General features: G+C 41.8%; 1 protein-coding gene across 8 annotated transcripts in view; it reads right to left on the bottom strand.

Annotated features, from left to right (window-relative positions):
- The window catches only part of IKZF3 (IKAROS family zinc finger 3), an 82,175-nt gene that overhangs the window by 23,555 nt on the left and 41,982 nt on the right, over positions 1 to 16,638 (bottom strand). For 7 of the 8 annotated variants that reach the window (XM_072111476.1, XM_072111471.1, XM_072111474.1 and 4 more), the window contains 2 exons: positions 1,585 to 1,638; positions 1,358 to 1,492 (listed from right to left, as the gene is read on the bottom strand). In XM_072111476.1, the coding sequence (XP_071967577.1) occupies positions 1,358 to 1,492; positions 1,585 to 1,624 (175 nt within the window). In that variant the 5' untranslated portion in view covers positions 1,625 to 1,638. Of the gene's footprint in view, positions 1 to 1,357; positions 1,493 to 1,584; positions 1,639 to 15,520; positions 15,546 to 16,638 lie in introns of those variants that run through there. The other variant, XM_072111477.1, reaches the window with a different exon arrangement.

Here is a 16,638-nt window from a genome sequence, read left to right as displayed (position 1 = left end):
GACTTGTAAACAACAATATGATATGTTGCTGAATGTGAAGTTTCATGGTGTGGCCCGGCCATTGTTCAGACTGCAAAATTTTACCATAATATGGTCTATATACAGACTGAATATCCTACTCTAAAGACAGTCTTCCAATTTTATTTTTGTGAGTTAAGGATCAGAAAAAGCAGCTTTAGGTGTAACACATAGCAGGCACCCATTTCCTGTGAATGGATAGAAAACTCAGATTGCAGGTAGTTAAATGTAATCTACCATCAAAATCAAGCATGAAAATCCAGGGACGCTTACTCATAGATGTAGGCCTATTTTTTATCCATGGCCTCCTACCTTTTTTCATCTTTTCAAACTATTCTAATGCGCCTGAAGGCTCTGTGGGTGTTACCAGAGCCCCTCTGTACTACAGATTCACAGGCTGCTACAATATGCGAAGCACTTCCCTCCTCCCACTGTATTCTGAAACTTCCTCTGCTGAAGTGAGATTACATGAGGCAGAGGGAGGGGGAAGTGCTGATGGCGCTGAGGGGGCGGGTAGACAATGTAACCACCATTGAAACGGCAGCAAGAAGCGGTTTTGGTAACACTACCAGGGCACTTCGAGCTCTTTAGCATAATTTTAAAAGTTGATTTTAGAAGGAAGGAGACCATGGATAACAAACATAAGAAGATTACCACAGTCACGGTGCCTGGATCCATAAGTGTCCCTGGTTTATAATGTATTATGTGTCATGTATTTTAAAGGTATATTTCCTTTAAATCTGTGCAGAGATAAGAGGGAAGTGATACTGCACAGGAAATTAGGGAGAGAGGGGTTCCAAAGTTGTGAGCTTGAAGCCCCATAGGCTAGGTAAATTTGCGTGGGCTACCCACTGACCTCATTAGCTTAACCCCTGACATATAGTAAAATTGTTATTACACCACAACCACTATCTATAAATAAGCTCTTAGATACAGTCATAAGAACCTATTTATTATGGATTGGCCCCTTACACGTTCATCAAATTTTGCAAAAAGTTGTGACACGAAGGGGTAGATGTATTATCGTATAATATACTATCATATAATATATGGCACCCGACGGATTAGTTCCGTCTGCACATTAATTACTTACAGCCGTGCACTACATTAATACATCGGGCTATGCTGTCCGTCGTCGGATCTCAGATGTCGACTGTGGAGGTTGCGACAGAATAAATAAATCCCCCCCCAAAGTATGGCATTAATAGGTTGTATAAATTAAGACAAGCGTGTCTACAGAGACACCAAATAAACCATCCAGCATGAGCCACTTTGATAAATTAGGTGTATTGAGGGCTTTTCTAATACTAGACATGATTACTAAATGAATTCTCCTTACCACTGCTGTCCTCTCCTTGCAGATCAGTCTGCTCCATGCCCCGTGATTGTGGCTCATCCTCATCTTTCGTACGCTGATATTTGGCAACTCGTGGATCGGGCTCTGTGACTCTTTTTGAAGAGCAGATGCTAAGGTCTATAAAATAAAATCATTTAGTGTAGTAAAATTTAGGGTCACGTCTGTAATTTAAGTGAACACTTGAGAAACTACATAGAAAAAGATGTTACCTGCTGGCTGTGGTTGCTCTTGATAGTTTACAGAATCCATACTTGTATCAATGTCTGCAAAAAAAATAATCATTCATCTATTACAGGTTTAATATTAATCTGACACAAGCACAGATGAGCAGTAGTCACATGTGCCTGAGTGAGGACAAGGACGACATTTTGTTATAGCCAGTCTCGTTTCTCCAGGTTGGGCTCAGTTCATGTAGTGTGATACAAGTTCTGGGAGATCTAGTACACATTCAGAATGGTGCAAGATTTTAATCTTAGGCACTTCTCTCTCCTCGATACCAAATATTGATAGAGTCTCATATGGAAAATATATGATTAAATATGGAACTGATGGCAGATAAGTCTACACAAACACAGCTAACCTGCAACTTTAGCATATCTGATAAGAGGAGTAATATACTGTAGTAACATTTCCTCTATTGTATTCATCTCTTACAAGACTTACAATGCTGCTCTCTGGTGCTGCTATAAGATTACTGATAGATTTTTTTTATTCGTTGACTTTTTCAGGTCTATAGGATCTGATCACAGACAAAATAAGGTCACACCAGCTGTTCTGCATAACCAAGTCGATATAGAAGAAAATCACTGTCACATAAATGATTAAGTAATGGAAATCATAGAGAGCTGCTCCCCATATCTTTAAAATTAGTGTCTCTCACTGTGTGATGATGCAAAGTTCCTTGGTTATATATGATGCAAGGAGTCCCTCCTTCCCTGCAAAACAGCAGCACCGAACTCTAATAATGAAATATGACTATGATACGTCAAAATGAGGGATGTAGTGATAGGCTCCAATTTTGACTTAATAGGGTCTGTTAGCATAGTATCAACTGTTCTGCTACAAATGGAATATATTTGGAAAACCACTTGCAGCAAGATCAAATATATCCGGTAAGACACTATGGACTTAATTAGCAAGTTATGTTCATTGTGCATTTCATATTTTTATGCCTTGAGAGAAAACAGTGTAAATTTATTCGGGAGCAATATACTTGAAAATAATTTGCATCTATCTACCTTCTGTCTAAGATATCTTTCCTTAGATGTTGAATTTATTATTCCCCAAAACTGGTTTAGTGTAATGCATATGAAGAAGAAAAAAGACGTTTCTACTGATTTCTGTGGAAATTGTATAGAGCCCAGTTTTTGTATTCCACTTAAAGGGGTATTATCGTTTGGGCATTCACATTCAGTTTAATTAATCTGCCATATATAAACATTTCTTCAATAAGATGTTATAAAAAAATGTTCATGTGAGAAGAAAATTTCTCATAAATGTAGTCATATGGTCCCTTACAAAAAAGACTGTGTCTTTGGATACGGCCACCTCTGCTGGAGTGATTGCACAAGGAAACAAAACGTTTCTGAATATTAAAGGCCTGAGGAGTTACTCCAGGTCCCAGAGCCGTCCTGTATAATAATGCCGAATCCATGTGGTCAGGCAGGGCTCAATAGCGCATATCTGGCCACCGCTGCCAAAATGTGAGGTGTTCGTATCCGATGCTATCTCGTTTCTAAGGGTCAATATGGTAACATTTATGAGAAATTATCTTCATACAGGAACAATTTTTTAAATAACATCCAATTGAAGAAATGTTTACATATGGCAAATGAATTTAATTAAAAGTGAATGCCCAGATGGGAACACCCGTTTTAAGTTGATGGAAATGAAATATAGAAGATGCTATATTTTTCCACTGGATTGCATATCTACAGCTAATAGCAGAGCATCCTGTGCAGGCAGGAAATGAGACACTACGGAAATTATTGTGCTGTCAGTTTATTATTAGAGGGTCCATTTTTCTGGAGCACAAATTGTGCGGTAAGTTAGACTGGGATGTTAGATTGTGGCAAAAGGGCTTCATAAATTGTTGCACAACTGAAAAAGGTCTGAACGGACTCCACATTCATGAAGGTGAACTAGAACTTGGTAGACAAGCTTTTTGCTAGTCTACTTGTGCGCCACGAAACTTATTGGAAACCTAGAAGCGCCGGAAACGTGTCAGGATTCCAAAGCTGGGCCCAAATTTAGCAGCCAAAAAAAGGCCATGAGTGTCGGAAAAGCAACAATATTGCAGTGCCGACACATTGGGGGTCATTTACTAAGGGCCCGAATCGCAGTTTCCCGACGTGTTACCCGAATATTTCGGATTTGCGCCGATTGCACCTGAATTGCCCCGGGATTTTGGCGCACGCGATCGGATTGTGGCGCATCGGCGCTGGCATGCGCGCGACGGAAATGGGGGGGGGGGGGGCGGTGGCCGAACGAAAACCCGACGTATTCGGAAAAACCGCTGCATTTAAAAACCGAAAATGTGTCGCATGGGAAGCGCTTACCTTCACCTGGTCCAGCTCGGTGTATTCCGGTGCGTTTAGATGCATTTCAGCGCAGCAGCGCCACCTGGTGGACGGCGGAGGAACTGCCATCATAAATCCCGTCCAGACCCGAATCCAGCGCAGAGAACGCGCCGCTGGATCGCAAATAGACCGGGTAAGTAAATCTGCCCCATTATCTGGCACACTAGGAGCAGCAAGAAAAGAAAAAAAAAAACCTGCCATTAAACTGGCAGAAAGCCAATAATAAGCCAATGTGATGTGAAAGCTATGGGGCACATTTATTTACGCGTCCGGAGGAGTACGCCGAAAGTGCATTGTCAGACGATCATGCACTGTGCCGCGATTCACAAAGATCGCGCTCCCGATATCCTGCATGTGTCGCTTCCCCGCTCAAGTCCACCGGAGTTTACCTTCTTCTTTCCGGTGTGTGTAAATGCTTGGGTTTGTGACACAATTTGAAAGTTAAATCCCATGCTCAATCCGAATCAGTTGGATCGTCCGATGGCCCGTCCCCCAATTTCTGTCGCATGAAAGCCAGTGCAGCTGTTCCACAATCCAATACCGTGTGACATAATCCCCTGTTAAATACCTGCCACAGCCGTGCAAAACCTGAAAACGTCGGAAAATCTGACCAAAGTGCGGCCGTGGACCCTTAGTAAATAAGCCCCTATGTGTCAGGGTTTCATATAAATATGTAAACATGAGTATCAGGGAACAGGCACAAGCTCAGGAACAGGGTTCAAAGTACAGGTTCTACTGCCTCGGCAGGAAGGAGTTGTACCAAATTTGCAAGCCATCCCCTATCTAGAGCTGGATAAGCTGTTGGTGAGGGTCCAACTGCTTGAACTCCCACCATTCATATGAACGGACCGCCAGCAATTCAGAGATTGGGGGTCCATTCAATAGTAAGGGAGTATTGGAAATTGCCAAGCATATCGCTCAGCTTTCTCTGTCACTCCTATTCGCTACATGAGTGAGTGCCAGAGATGGTAGAGCGACATGCTTGGCAATTTCTGACACTATTATACGACTGAATGTAGCAGCAGGACGCTTATTCAACCTGTTGATTTACCCACTGAATGTGACACCTGTCCATGGATCACTGGCAGTCCCAGCAGTCTGATGCATCACTGATCATAACTTGTCCTGTATAGCAGCATAATCCCATTTATGAACTTAATACTAGACACAGCCCATCATCAAGAATGACAGACTCTAATCTCACACAACCCTTTTATTTTATATTCCGAGCGTATTCCCTCTCAGGATGGCCATATAAAATCAATCACTATGCTTTCATTTTGCTGTAAATACTGGGCACATGTCTTTTATGTAATACATGTAAGAAGATGTGGTTGAAGAAGTGACTCCACCTGCTGATAATGTAGTTTCATAGAAATGACTCACAGGTAACTTTTACTCATCTTGACTGGTAATGTTTTCTATTGTTCTGATCAGTCTAAACCACAGTAACAACACAAATGTGTATCGTGCTTGTGAATGGAGTCTGGAAAATCTATTTCTGTAGTAAGTGGATTTGCCAAGTGTCAGAGATGTTTGGTAAGGCACGATACACCCATGCCTCAGTTTTTTCCAATTTGAGGGGGCTAAGAGAGGGCGGCCTGGGAAAGTATCGTACAAAATGTGTTACAGGAATCTGGAGTGTAAGATAATAATATATTTACTAGTTGTCTGAGTCAGAGTAAAGTGCAAACTTTCAATACAACGCGTTTCTCTACTTTTACTTATAATATCTAAAAAAAAAATAATACATAAAGGTGTCAGTAATCCTCTGTCTTGTATTATTAATGAGGAAAAAACCTATTATCTTAGTAGAGTACAGGCAGTCCTCCAGTTACGTACAAGATAGGTTATGTAAGTTTGTTCTTAACTTGAATATATATGTAAGTCGGATCAGGTATATTTTGTAAACCTACCAAAATAAATTTTTGTCCATATAACAATTGTATTTTGAGCTGTCGTAGGAACAAGGATTATCAATAAAACTTTCATTACAGACACGTTATAAATGATCACTGCAGCCTGGGACTGAAGTTCAGTAAATTTCCAGCATCCAGGGAGCTTCAGCCGAGCTCACAGTGGGCAGAGAGGTCTGTTTTAACTAGAGAAAATCTGTAAGTTGGGTGTTTTTTCTGGCTTCCCATGTCCCCACAGAGAATAGTGTACACATTGCCAAAGAGTTTTTATGGTAAAACAGGCTTTTTCTGAAAAAAAGCTAAGTTGCATCAAAGTTTAGCTTTCTGTATGCAGAGATGTGTCCAGTGTCCCATGGGAGTGGCCAGTTATAAGTGGCTCTCCTACCCCTAAGGAAACGGCTCCTCAACTCAAGTAGTTTTGGAAATACTGAAAATGTATTTAAGTATGTTAGAAATTAAGACTTACCTAGGAAAATATATATTAAAAAAAATATAAAAAGACTGTTTCAGTAAGGACCTTGCTGAATTATCATATTGGCGCAGACATCTCAAACGTCTCAGAGAAAGTAAGCCACAGTTAGACTAGACAGTCTTATGCTGCACCAGGCTGATCAAAGTATCTGATGCTGGATGATGAATCTGCTGTAGTATAATATTATCTTGTCGTACTAGGCACCACCTATTAGTTACCTCAGTTTACACCAGTTTTTTTATGTCAGATACAGGCTTTCCTCATTCATAAATCTAACATTGCACTATAGGCGGTCCCCTAGTTAAGAACACCCGACTTACATACGACCCCTAGTTACAAACGGACCTCTGGTAATTGGTAATTTACTGTACTTTAGACAATAAACAGATATCACAGTAATTAAAGGTGTCTGTAATGAAGCTTTATTGTTAATCCTGGTTCTTATGGCAATCCAACATTTTTAAAATCCAATTGTCACAGAGACCAACAAAAAATGCCTGTATTATGAATCCACATGCATCTTAGTGTGCTATTCAGAATTGTGATAAGCCTGTTGTTACCTATTCTTTTTGCAATATTTGTTTATATATTAGTTTTTTATGTTAAAAGTAAAACTTTGGTCTGGTGGGAAGTACAAGATAATCAATACAGCGCTTATTGCAATAACTTTTCCCTAGTTAATGCTTGGAGCGACGATCTGTTCCCATGACAGCCTTGGGTCTTTGTAAGACACGAGGCTATATAGTTTCTGATGATTTGTTACAATGTGCCAATGGCACTGTCACGGCCGCACCCGTGATCTCTGTACGTGCCCTTCCCTGTGGCAACCCCTGGCCCAGACCCACCTCTCCAACACTCCTGCTCCCCGACTAGGCCACGCCGGCTCTCCTAGCTTTAAAGGGCCAGCGTCCTCCTGATTGGCGCTGGCTTACCCGGCTCGCCCTTATAATCCAGCACCTCCCATCCTGCCCGGGTCTTCTCCTAGGATCTTCCAGGGTTTCCAGACCTTGCTTCCAAAAGCTTCTCCTAAGGAAGAGAAAGCTCATTAGTGTTCCCAGATGCTTTCTTGTTTCCAGCGTTTCCTGACGCTTCCTTGTCTCATGTCGGTCTCCAGCGTTTTTAGATGCTCCAGTCCTCCAGCGTTCCCAGACGCTCCTGGCGGCTCCCGTGTTCCCAGATGTCTCCAAGCCACCAGTTCTCCTGTCCGCCTGGGTCGTGTGCCTGCTATGAGTTCCTGCTCATCCTTCCAAGCCTTACTCCTGCTGTCATCCCAGGCTTGGACTGTGTCCTACACCCCCCGCTTCCCTGGCTGCCACGGCGGACCTAGTCGCACCCGTGGAATGACGTGGTGGCACGAAGCAAGACCATCCCGCTTTGCGGCTGGCTCTGGTGAAGACCAGGTGTCACATACACTCTGGTCCCGGGTGCTGGCTAGTACCATCATCATCTCCCACAGTGGTCCACAGATTCCTCCTTCCAGACTCTTCCCATAGAGACTCTAGTTCTGTTGTCTGTGTACCGATACAGGCACATTAAAATAAATGATGAGTAATATCCCCATTAACTGCCATACTGCAGTATGGCAGTATGTGGTAGGATCAATCAGGCATCATAGGGTTAAAGTACCCTAAGGGGTCTGAAAAATAGTAAAATAAAATGTTTAAAAAAGTAAAATAAAACAAAATCCCTAAAAATTCAAATCACCCCCCTTTCCCTAGAACTGATATAAAAATAAAGTAAAAATCATAAACATGTTAGGTATCACACGGTATCCCATAGTGTCCGATCTATCAAAATATAATAACGAGTGTTTAACCCCGTAAAGGAAAATCCGAATGTGCAAAACACCAGTTTTTTGCCATTTTGCAACATATAAAAAATGTAATAAAAAGTGATCATAAAGCTGTACAGTCTTCCAAATGGCAGCAATGAAAACATCATCTCACCTTATACAGCTCCATACTTCGAGGTTTGAAAAGGTTAGTAGCGCCAAAAGATGGCAAAATGAAGGGTTTTTTGTCTTAATTTTTTTGAATGTATTAAAACACATTAAAACCTATATAAATTTAGTAACCTCATGGTCATACCGATCCAAAAAATTAAGGAGACAAGTTATTTAGGGCGCTCAATCAAAGCAGTAAAAACTAAGCCAACAAGAAAATGTTGTGAATGCGATTTTTCACCACTTTTTCATCACAGCATTTGGAATTTTTATCCGCTTCCCAGGCACTGTGAAGTGCAATTTGTTGCTCATAGAAAAGCCCTCATACAGCTCTTCACATGCAAAAACAAAAAAGGTTATAGATTTTTAAATGTGGGCAGTGAAAAATGAAAACGCAAAATTGAAAAAGGGCCTTGGCGAGAAGGGGTTAAAATGGAGGAGGGAATTCATTATTGACTTTCCGTGATCCCATGGGGACTACCTAAGGTTGATCTAGGAGAATTGTTTCAGATATGGGTGGGGCTAGGGAATGTTTATTATTGATACATATGATATATTTGTACTGTTCTGACAATGTAATATATGTTGCATTATTACTTTACTGTTATATGTTGTTATGTGACTGTCACTTATGTGAAAGGTTTTTTTTTTTTTAAAAAGGAAAAACTTGAGAACTTGAGTTTCATCTACATAAATCTTAAAAATGAAAATATATTGGTTTTGTTTGGGCAACAAATATAAGTCCCACCCAAGATACAAACAAAGCATTGAACTTAAAGAAGTATTCCCATCTGGGCATTTACATTTAATTGAATTAATTTGCCATATGTAAACATTTCTTCAATTGGATGTTATTAAAAAAATGTGAGATAATTTATCACAAATGTATTCATATGATCCCTTAGAAACAAGACTGTGTCTTTGGATACGGCCACCTCTGCTGGAGTAATTGCACAAAGAAACAAGAGGTTTTTGTATATGAAATGCCCTGGAGTTACTGTAGGTCTTACAGCCATCCTGTGGTGATGATTGCATAATACAGGTGGTCAGACAGGACTCAATAGCACATATCTGGCCACTGCTGCCAAAATGTGAGGTGGTCGTATCCGGGGAAGCTATCTCGTTTCTAAGGGACAGAATGACTACATTTATGAGACATTGGGGGTCATTTACTAAGGGCCCGATTCGCGTTTTCCCAACGTGTTACCCGAATATTTCCGATTTGCGCCGATTGTACCTGAATTGCCCCGGGATTGTGGGGCACGCGATCGGATTGTGGCGCATCGGCGCCGGCATGCGCGCGACGGAAATCGGGGGGCGTGGCCGTCCGAGGTGGTGCATTCCGGCGCGATGAGATGACTTTCAGCGCAGCAGCGCCACCTGGTGGACGGCGGAGGAACTACCTTCTTAAATCCCGGCCGGACCCGAATCCAGAGCAGAGAACGCGCCGCTGGATCGCGAATGGGCCGGGTAAGTAAATTTGCCCCATTATCTTCACACAGGACCATTTTTTTTAATAACATCCAATTGAAGAAATGTTTACATATGGCAAATTAATTAAATGAAATTTAAATGCCCAGATGGGAATACCCCTTTAACATTCAGTTTGATTAATCTGCCATATACACTCACCGGCCACTTTATTAGGTACACCATGCTAGTAACGGGTTGGACCCCCTTTTGCCTTCAGAACTGCCTCAATTCTTCGTGGCATAGATTCAACAAGGTGCTGGAAGCATTCCTCAGAGATTTTGGTCCATATTGACATGATGGCATCACACAGTTGCCGCAGATTTGTCGGCTGCACATCCATGATGCGAATCTCCCGTTCCACCACATCCCAAAGATGCTCTATTGGATTGAGATCTGGTGACTGTGGAGGCCATTTGAGTACAGTGAACTCATTGTCATGTTCAAGAAACCAGTCTGAGATGATTCCAGCTTTATGACATGGCGCATTATCCTGCTGAAAGTAGCCATCAGATGTTGTGTACATTGTGGTCATAAAGGGATGGACATGGTCAGCAACAATACTCAGGTAGGCTGTGGCGTTGCAACGATGCTCAATTGGTACCAAGGGGCCCAAAGAGTGGCAAGAAAATATTCCCCACACCATGACACCACCACCACCAGCCTGAACCGTTGATACAAGGCAGGATGGATCCATGCTTTGATGTTGTTGACGCCAAATTCTGACCCTACCATCCGAATGTCGCAGCAGAAATCGAGACTCATCAGACCAGGCAACGTTTTTCCAATCTTCTACTGTCCAATTTCGATGAGCTTGTGCAAATTGTAGCCTCAGTTTCCTGTTCTTAGCTGAAAGGAGTGGCACCCGGTGTGGTCTTCTGCTGCTGTAGCCCATCTGCCTCAAAGTTCGACGTACTGTGCGTTCAGAGATGCTGTTCTGCCTACCTTGGTTGTAACGGGTGGCGATTTGAGTCACTGTTGCCTTTCTATCAGCTCGAACCAGTCTGCCCATTCTCCTCTGACCTCTGGCATCAACAAGGCATTTCCGCCCACAGAACTGCCGCTCACTGGATGTTTTTTCTTTTTTGGACCATTCTCTGTAAACCCTAGAGATGGTTGTGCGTGAAAATCCCAGTAGATCAGCAGTTTCTGAAATACTCAGACCAGTCCTTCTGACACCAACAACCATGCCACGTTCAAAGGCACTCAAATCACCTTTCTTCCCCATACTGATGCTCGGTTTGAACTGCAGGAGATTGTCTTGACCTTGTCTACATGCCTAAATGCACTGAGTTGCCGCCATGTGATTGGCTGATTAGAAATTAAGTGTTAACGAGCAGTTGGACAGGTGTACCTAATAAAGTGGCCGGTGAGTGTATATACATTTCTTTAATTAGATGTAATTAAAAAATAATTTACCTGTGTGAAGATACTTTCTCATAAATGTAGTGATATGGTCCCTTAGAAACATGACTGTGTCCTTGGATATGACCAGTTCTGCTGGAGGGATTGCACAAAGAAACAAAAAGTTTTTGTATATGAAATGTCCAGGAGTTACTACATGTCCCGCAGCCGTCCTGTGGTAATGAACGCTGGTCAGGCAGGACTGAGTAGTACATGGCTGGCCACCGCTGACAGAGGGCGAGGTTGTCGTATCCGAGGAAGCGATCTGGTTTCTAAGGGTCAACATGACTACATTTATGAGAAATTATCTTTTTTTTTTAATAACATCCAATTGAAGAAATGTTTACATATGGCAAATGAATTAAATTAAATGTGATTGCCCAGAAGGGAATACCCATTTAAGCTTAAAACAAACAAATGAAAAGAATAAGCTTACAATGTATCTTTTTGACAGGAATAATAACCCACACTGGTAGAGCCACTGAACATATACAGCTCATTAAAAATTGTCCCAGAACTATTTTTGCTCAGGAGAGAGAATGTGGCATCTAAGACGTATCACACCTAATGACTGTATCATTCCAATTATTTAAAGGAAATAATTAGAAATCAAAAATTTTAAATATAATACACGGTTGTACAAGCAGTTACAATGACATTTTAACATGTATTTATGGATATGTTTACATTTTTCCATAGCTAAAATTCAATCCATTATTTAATTGCTCTACTTTTAGATAATTTAAAAAAAAAACATATATAATGACATCATTTTCTACATCTAGTTATGCAGAAAAGTAGATGGAAAATAAGACCACAGAAAACTGTTTCACGGATCCCAATGTGAGAACCACGATAACACCTTCTGCTTAGACCTCAAACACCAAAAGAACAAAGTTTAACACATCAGAAAAATAACACTTACACAAGACAATTTGTTGCAGTTTCATCCACGTCTCCTTCATCCGTGCAATGCAATAAAATTACAAAATCTTCATAACATGATGTACTCTGCTTACCATTTAGTCATTATGGTGAATAGAGCAACATAAAAGCTCCCAATACAGCACTTATGGAAAATTATTTTGGAAGTTGTTTTCGGATTTAATTTTTGAATGACTAATCATCAGATTAGGGCACATTAGCACATTAGCCCTACAACCAATAGAAGAACATAGATTGTTTATGTTTCAAGCTCATAGACGTGCTCATAGAGTTGTTCTACCCCATATTTATGTTTAATCAATTTTTATTGGAAACATATGAATAACAAGCATACAAAACAGCAGTATGAAAATATGTCATTGAAGTACGTGAATCAGCAATGATGGAACAGATGGAGATATCCACAATGAGATTTGCGGAACAATGTCTAAGAGTAATTTGTGACAAATAACAGTATGAGAATTATAATATTGAGTTTAGAAAGAGAAAAACACATAACTGGGAGGGGGTTAAGGAGGGGGAAGACAGAAGGGGGTTGGAAAGCACACATGGATGTTGGGTTTTAAAGGGGCAGAATAAGAAGGGCAACTCGCCATAAGTTAGGAGAACAGGTCCAAGTTGTAATTGTCTTACCAGGATCTTCAGAGGCGTCGGCCACAATCTCCTTCATTGTACGAATAAAACAAAATTATTTAATCCACTAGATCACTGTAGGGGTCTGGGAGCTCTTCCAATGGCTCAGGTTCATTGTGCGTGCCACTGTCAAGAAGTGGAAGAGTAAGCCCTTTTTAAATGGAGGAGATGGGCCGATGTGACCGAGAGAAGGGCAATTTGAGGAGATGCCGAGACCCTTTTACCCATGATCTGGTGATAAATATCAAAGAACTCCATAGAATATGAAGCATGGTACTCACCTCTGCACCACATCACCAGGACACATCAGGCATATACGGGAAGATTCTATGGAGTTGCAAAGGGCAGCTATACAATCTGGATAGTATCTTATAATTTTTCTCAAGAGCACTAAAAGGGAGTGTCAGTTTGTGGGAAAAGAGAAAGGATTTTTCCATCTCCTCATCCGTGAGTTTATAGGAGTTCAGCCTCCCAATAAAGCCTGACCTGCTCAGGGTAGTATCCCCTAGCAAAATACAGTACAATGTGGAGAGCGTGTGGACCCGAGAGAGAAGACGTCCGGAAAAAGGCCTCTAGGGCCGTGGGAGAAGGTCCAAAAGCGGTATGGGCCAGGTCAGCTGACACGTATGATGATAACTGTCTATGCTTCAGCCATGAGAGGCATGTCAGGTTGCAAGGTCCAAACAGTCTCTATAGATGGGATGGAAGTGCCATCTACTATCTGGCTTCCGTAGAAACTTCCGTATGCCCATCCCGGGGGAAAGCAGGTAATGGAACAGCGAAGTTATGGGGCCCCTCACCCTGATAACACAATTTTAGGTAGCCAGTATGCCCCAGATGGAGAAAAAAGGCAAGGTAAAAGCAAGGTAAAATTCCAACTGGACCCATTGCTTGGAACCTGCATGATGAGTCCAGTCAACAAAGTGCTGTATGGTATAGTCTAAGGTCAGGGAGACCTACTTCACCTCTGGATTTTGCAGGGGATAAAACTGTTAAACTAATGCAACTGGACCCACGCCACAAAATTCTTCTGGAATGCTGGACATAGGCAGGAAATAAAATGGGCTTGGAGGACAAATCGGAAAAGTCTTGTACAGATACAAGTATTGAGGCAGTATGTCTACTTTGAGAAGATTTATGTGACCGAATAAGGAGAGATGGTGGCTCTGATATTGAGCAAGGTCTTTAGTAGTGTGTTCTAGAAGGAGCTTGTAATTCAAGGCATACAGGAGTGACAGATCCACCGGGACATGGATGCCTAAGTAACGAATATGGGAGTTTTGCCATTTAAAGGGGAACTGTGAGGATAAATGGTGTTCTTCAGTTCGGGGAATAAAGACATTTAATACCTCAGACTTAGAGAGATTGGGTATCATTTACTAAGGGCCCGATTCACGTTTTCCCGACGTGTTATCCGAATATTTCCGATTTGCGACGATTTTCCCTGTATTGCCCCGGGTTTTTGGCGCACGTGATCGGATTGTGGCGCATCGGCGCCGGCATGCACGCGACGGAAATCGGGGGGCGTGGCCGTAAAAAACCCCAACGAATTCGGATTTAAAAAAAAAAAAGTGTTGCTGGACACGCACTTACCTTCACTTGGTCCGGCTTGGTGAATATCAGTGCATCCCGGGGAACTTCAGTGCAGCAGCGACACCTGGTGGACGTCGGAGGAACTGCCTTAGTGAATCCCGGCCGGACCCGAATTCACCAGAGAGAACGCGCCGCTGGATCGCGAATGGACCGGGTAAGTAAATTTGCCCCATTGACTTTAAAATTGCTAAGAAAGCCGAATTTCTTAAACTTCTCCAGAACAGCTGGAAAGGAGATTAAGTGTTGTGATAAAGATGGAGGTCATCCACATATAGGGTGCTTTCATATGGCCGGGAGCCCGATGAAGACCAGGCACACTGGGGTTCTTCCAAAGGGCAATAGCCAGATGTTCCATGGGCAGTACATATAAAAGGAGGAACAGGGAGCAGCCTTGCCGGGAGCCATTTCTAATAGGTAAGGGATCTGACAGGTTCTCAGTATACAGTAGTGCCTTTACTTATCCCAAAAATCCAGGACCCATCCCAATCTGTGTTAAAGTGGCCCATATAGGGTGTATGCGGTCCACTGGGTAAACATTGTAGAAATATAGGTTGGACTTGATGGACGTTTGTCTTACTATGCAACCATGTGAGTGGTCCTGGGCTAAAGCAAACAGCCTGGCTTTGTTCATGTGACAGTAGATATCTAGAATGACAATGATTGCTCAGGAACAGGGGGGATTATAGAGAAAATTTCAACTATGGTGTAGTCGGAGGAGTATAACCTATTAAATGTTTTCTAACACCAGCTGGGAAAATATTCAAAGTTTTCCAGGATGGCATAAGGCAGCTCCCTTGCCATCAAGCATGACCTTCAGGAAGCCTTATTAGCCAGTATATATGTATTTCAGAAGAAACAGACTCCCAACTGTAGACAGCGCTGTTTCGACCTGGTTGGGAGTGGTTAAGCGTGTGGTGTCTATTAGCTATGGATGTACTGAAGAGACCCAAACAGCGCTTCCTGAAGGTCATACTTGATGTCAAGGAAGCTGCATTACAAGGTAGCTAAAAGAGGCGTGGTTTTCCTTATTCCATCCTGGAAAACTTTGCATATTTTCCCAGAATCCCCTAGTGGAGCATCTATGGCTATAAGACTAAACACACCTACACTGCGGCCTAATTGGCAGTCTCCGTAAAGGACTTCCTGACTGGGATATAAAGGGATTAATAGGGAACAGGGGAGATCTTGTACCTCACTATAATGTGCAGGAGACATCTGTATCCACAGTCTTGAACATATCCAGCTCTGCTACATATACAGAGAGAGCTCTGTCACAAGACATCCTCCCCGTGTGCAGGGAGCAGCAGCCCCTCCCTTCTTGTGATACTGTAGAGTTGTAGATTTGTTTCTACTATGGACTCCAGGGCTTGTCAGCACATGGAGAAGAAGCAGCCACTGCAGCACTCAGATAATCTAAGGTGTAAAGCAAATAAACTGCTGGATATAGATAACAAAAATAATAGGCAAAGTTGTTTTACATCCCAAGAGCTATTGATTTGTGGAAAAAAACCTTTACAGTTACTCTTTAAGGAAAAAAATAAAGGCTATAATTTATATAAAGTATGTCACTGCAACTTGTGCAAAATATAAAGTGAAACTGATTTTCTGCACGTGGTTTATAGAAGGGCAGCGCTAAACCACGTTTATGATCATTCTGACTACATGTGGGACTCCCCAAATGAATACTATGCTATTGTATGGAAAACTGGCAATTACTACAATGAGCAACAATGGACATAAATGATGAACACATTTTGTATTAACAAGGAATGATAGCAATATCATTCCCCTTAAGAACCCCTAGTTACAAATCGACCTCTGGATGTTGGTAATTTACTGTACTTTAGTCCTAGGCTGCAATAAACAGCTGTAACAGTGTAATGGTGTAACACAATGGTGTCTTCAATGAAGATTTATTGTTAATCCTGGTTCTTATGACAACCAAACATTTTAAAAATCCAATTATATATATATATATATATATATATATATATATATATACCTTATATACTCGAGTATAAGCCTAGTTTTTCAGCACAAAATTTGTGCTCAAAAACCCTAACTCGGCTTATACTCGAGTGAACTAAAAACATAAAGACAAAACTCACCTTTCTGACGTCGCCCATAGGTCCTCTTCTGTCTGAGACAGTCTGAGACAGAAGAGGACCTATGGGGACGTCGGAAAGATGAGTACAGTGTTATTTTTTTTCCTACTACAGGGGCTAGGCAGGCTGTATGCTACATGGGTTGGGCAGGCTGTATGCTACAGGGGCTGGCAGACTATATACTGGGAGGCTGTAACCAATGCA

Source organism: Engystomops pustulosus, chromosome 6 (genome assembly GCF_040894005.1).
Source record: "Engystomops pustulosus chromosome 6, aEngPut4.maternal, whole genome shotgun sequence".
Taxonomy (NCBI): Eukaryota; Metazoa; Chordata; class Amphibia; order Anura; family Leptodactylidae; genus Engystomops; species Engystomops pustulosus.
This window is presented reverse-complemented; position numbering and strand designations above follow the sequence as displayed.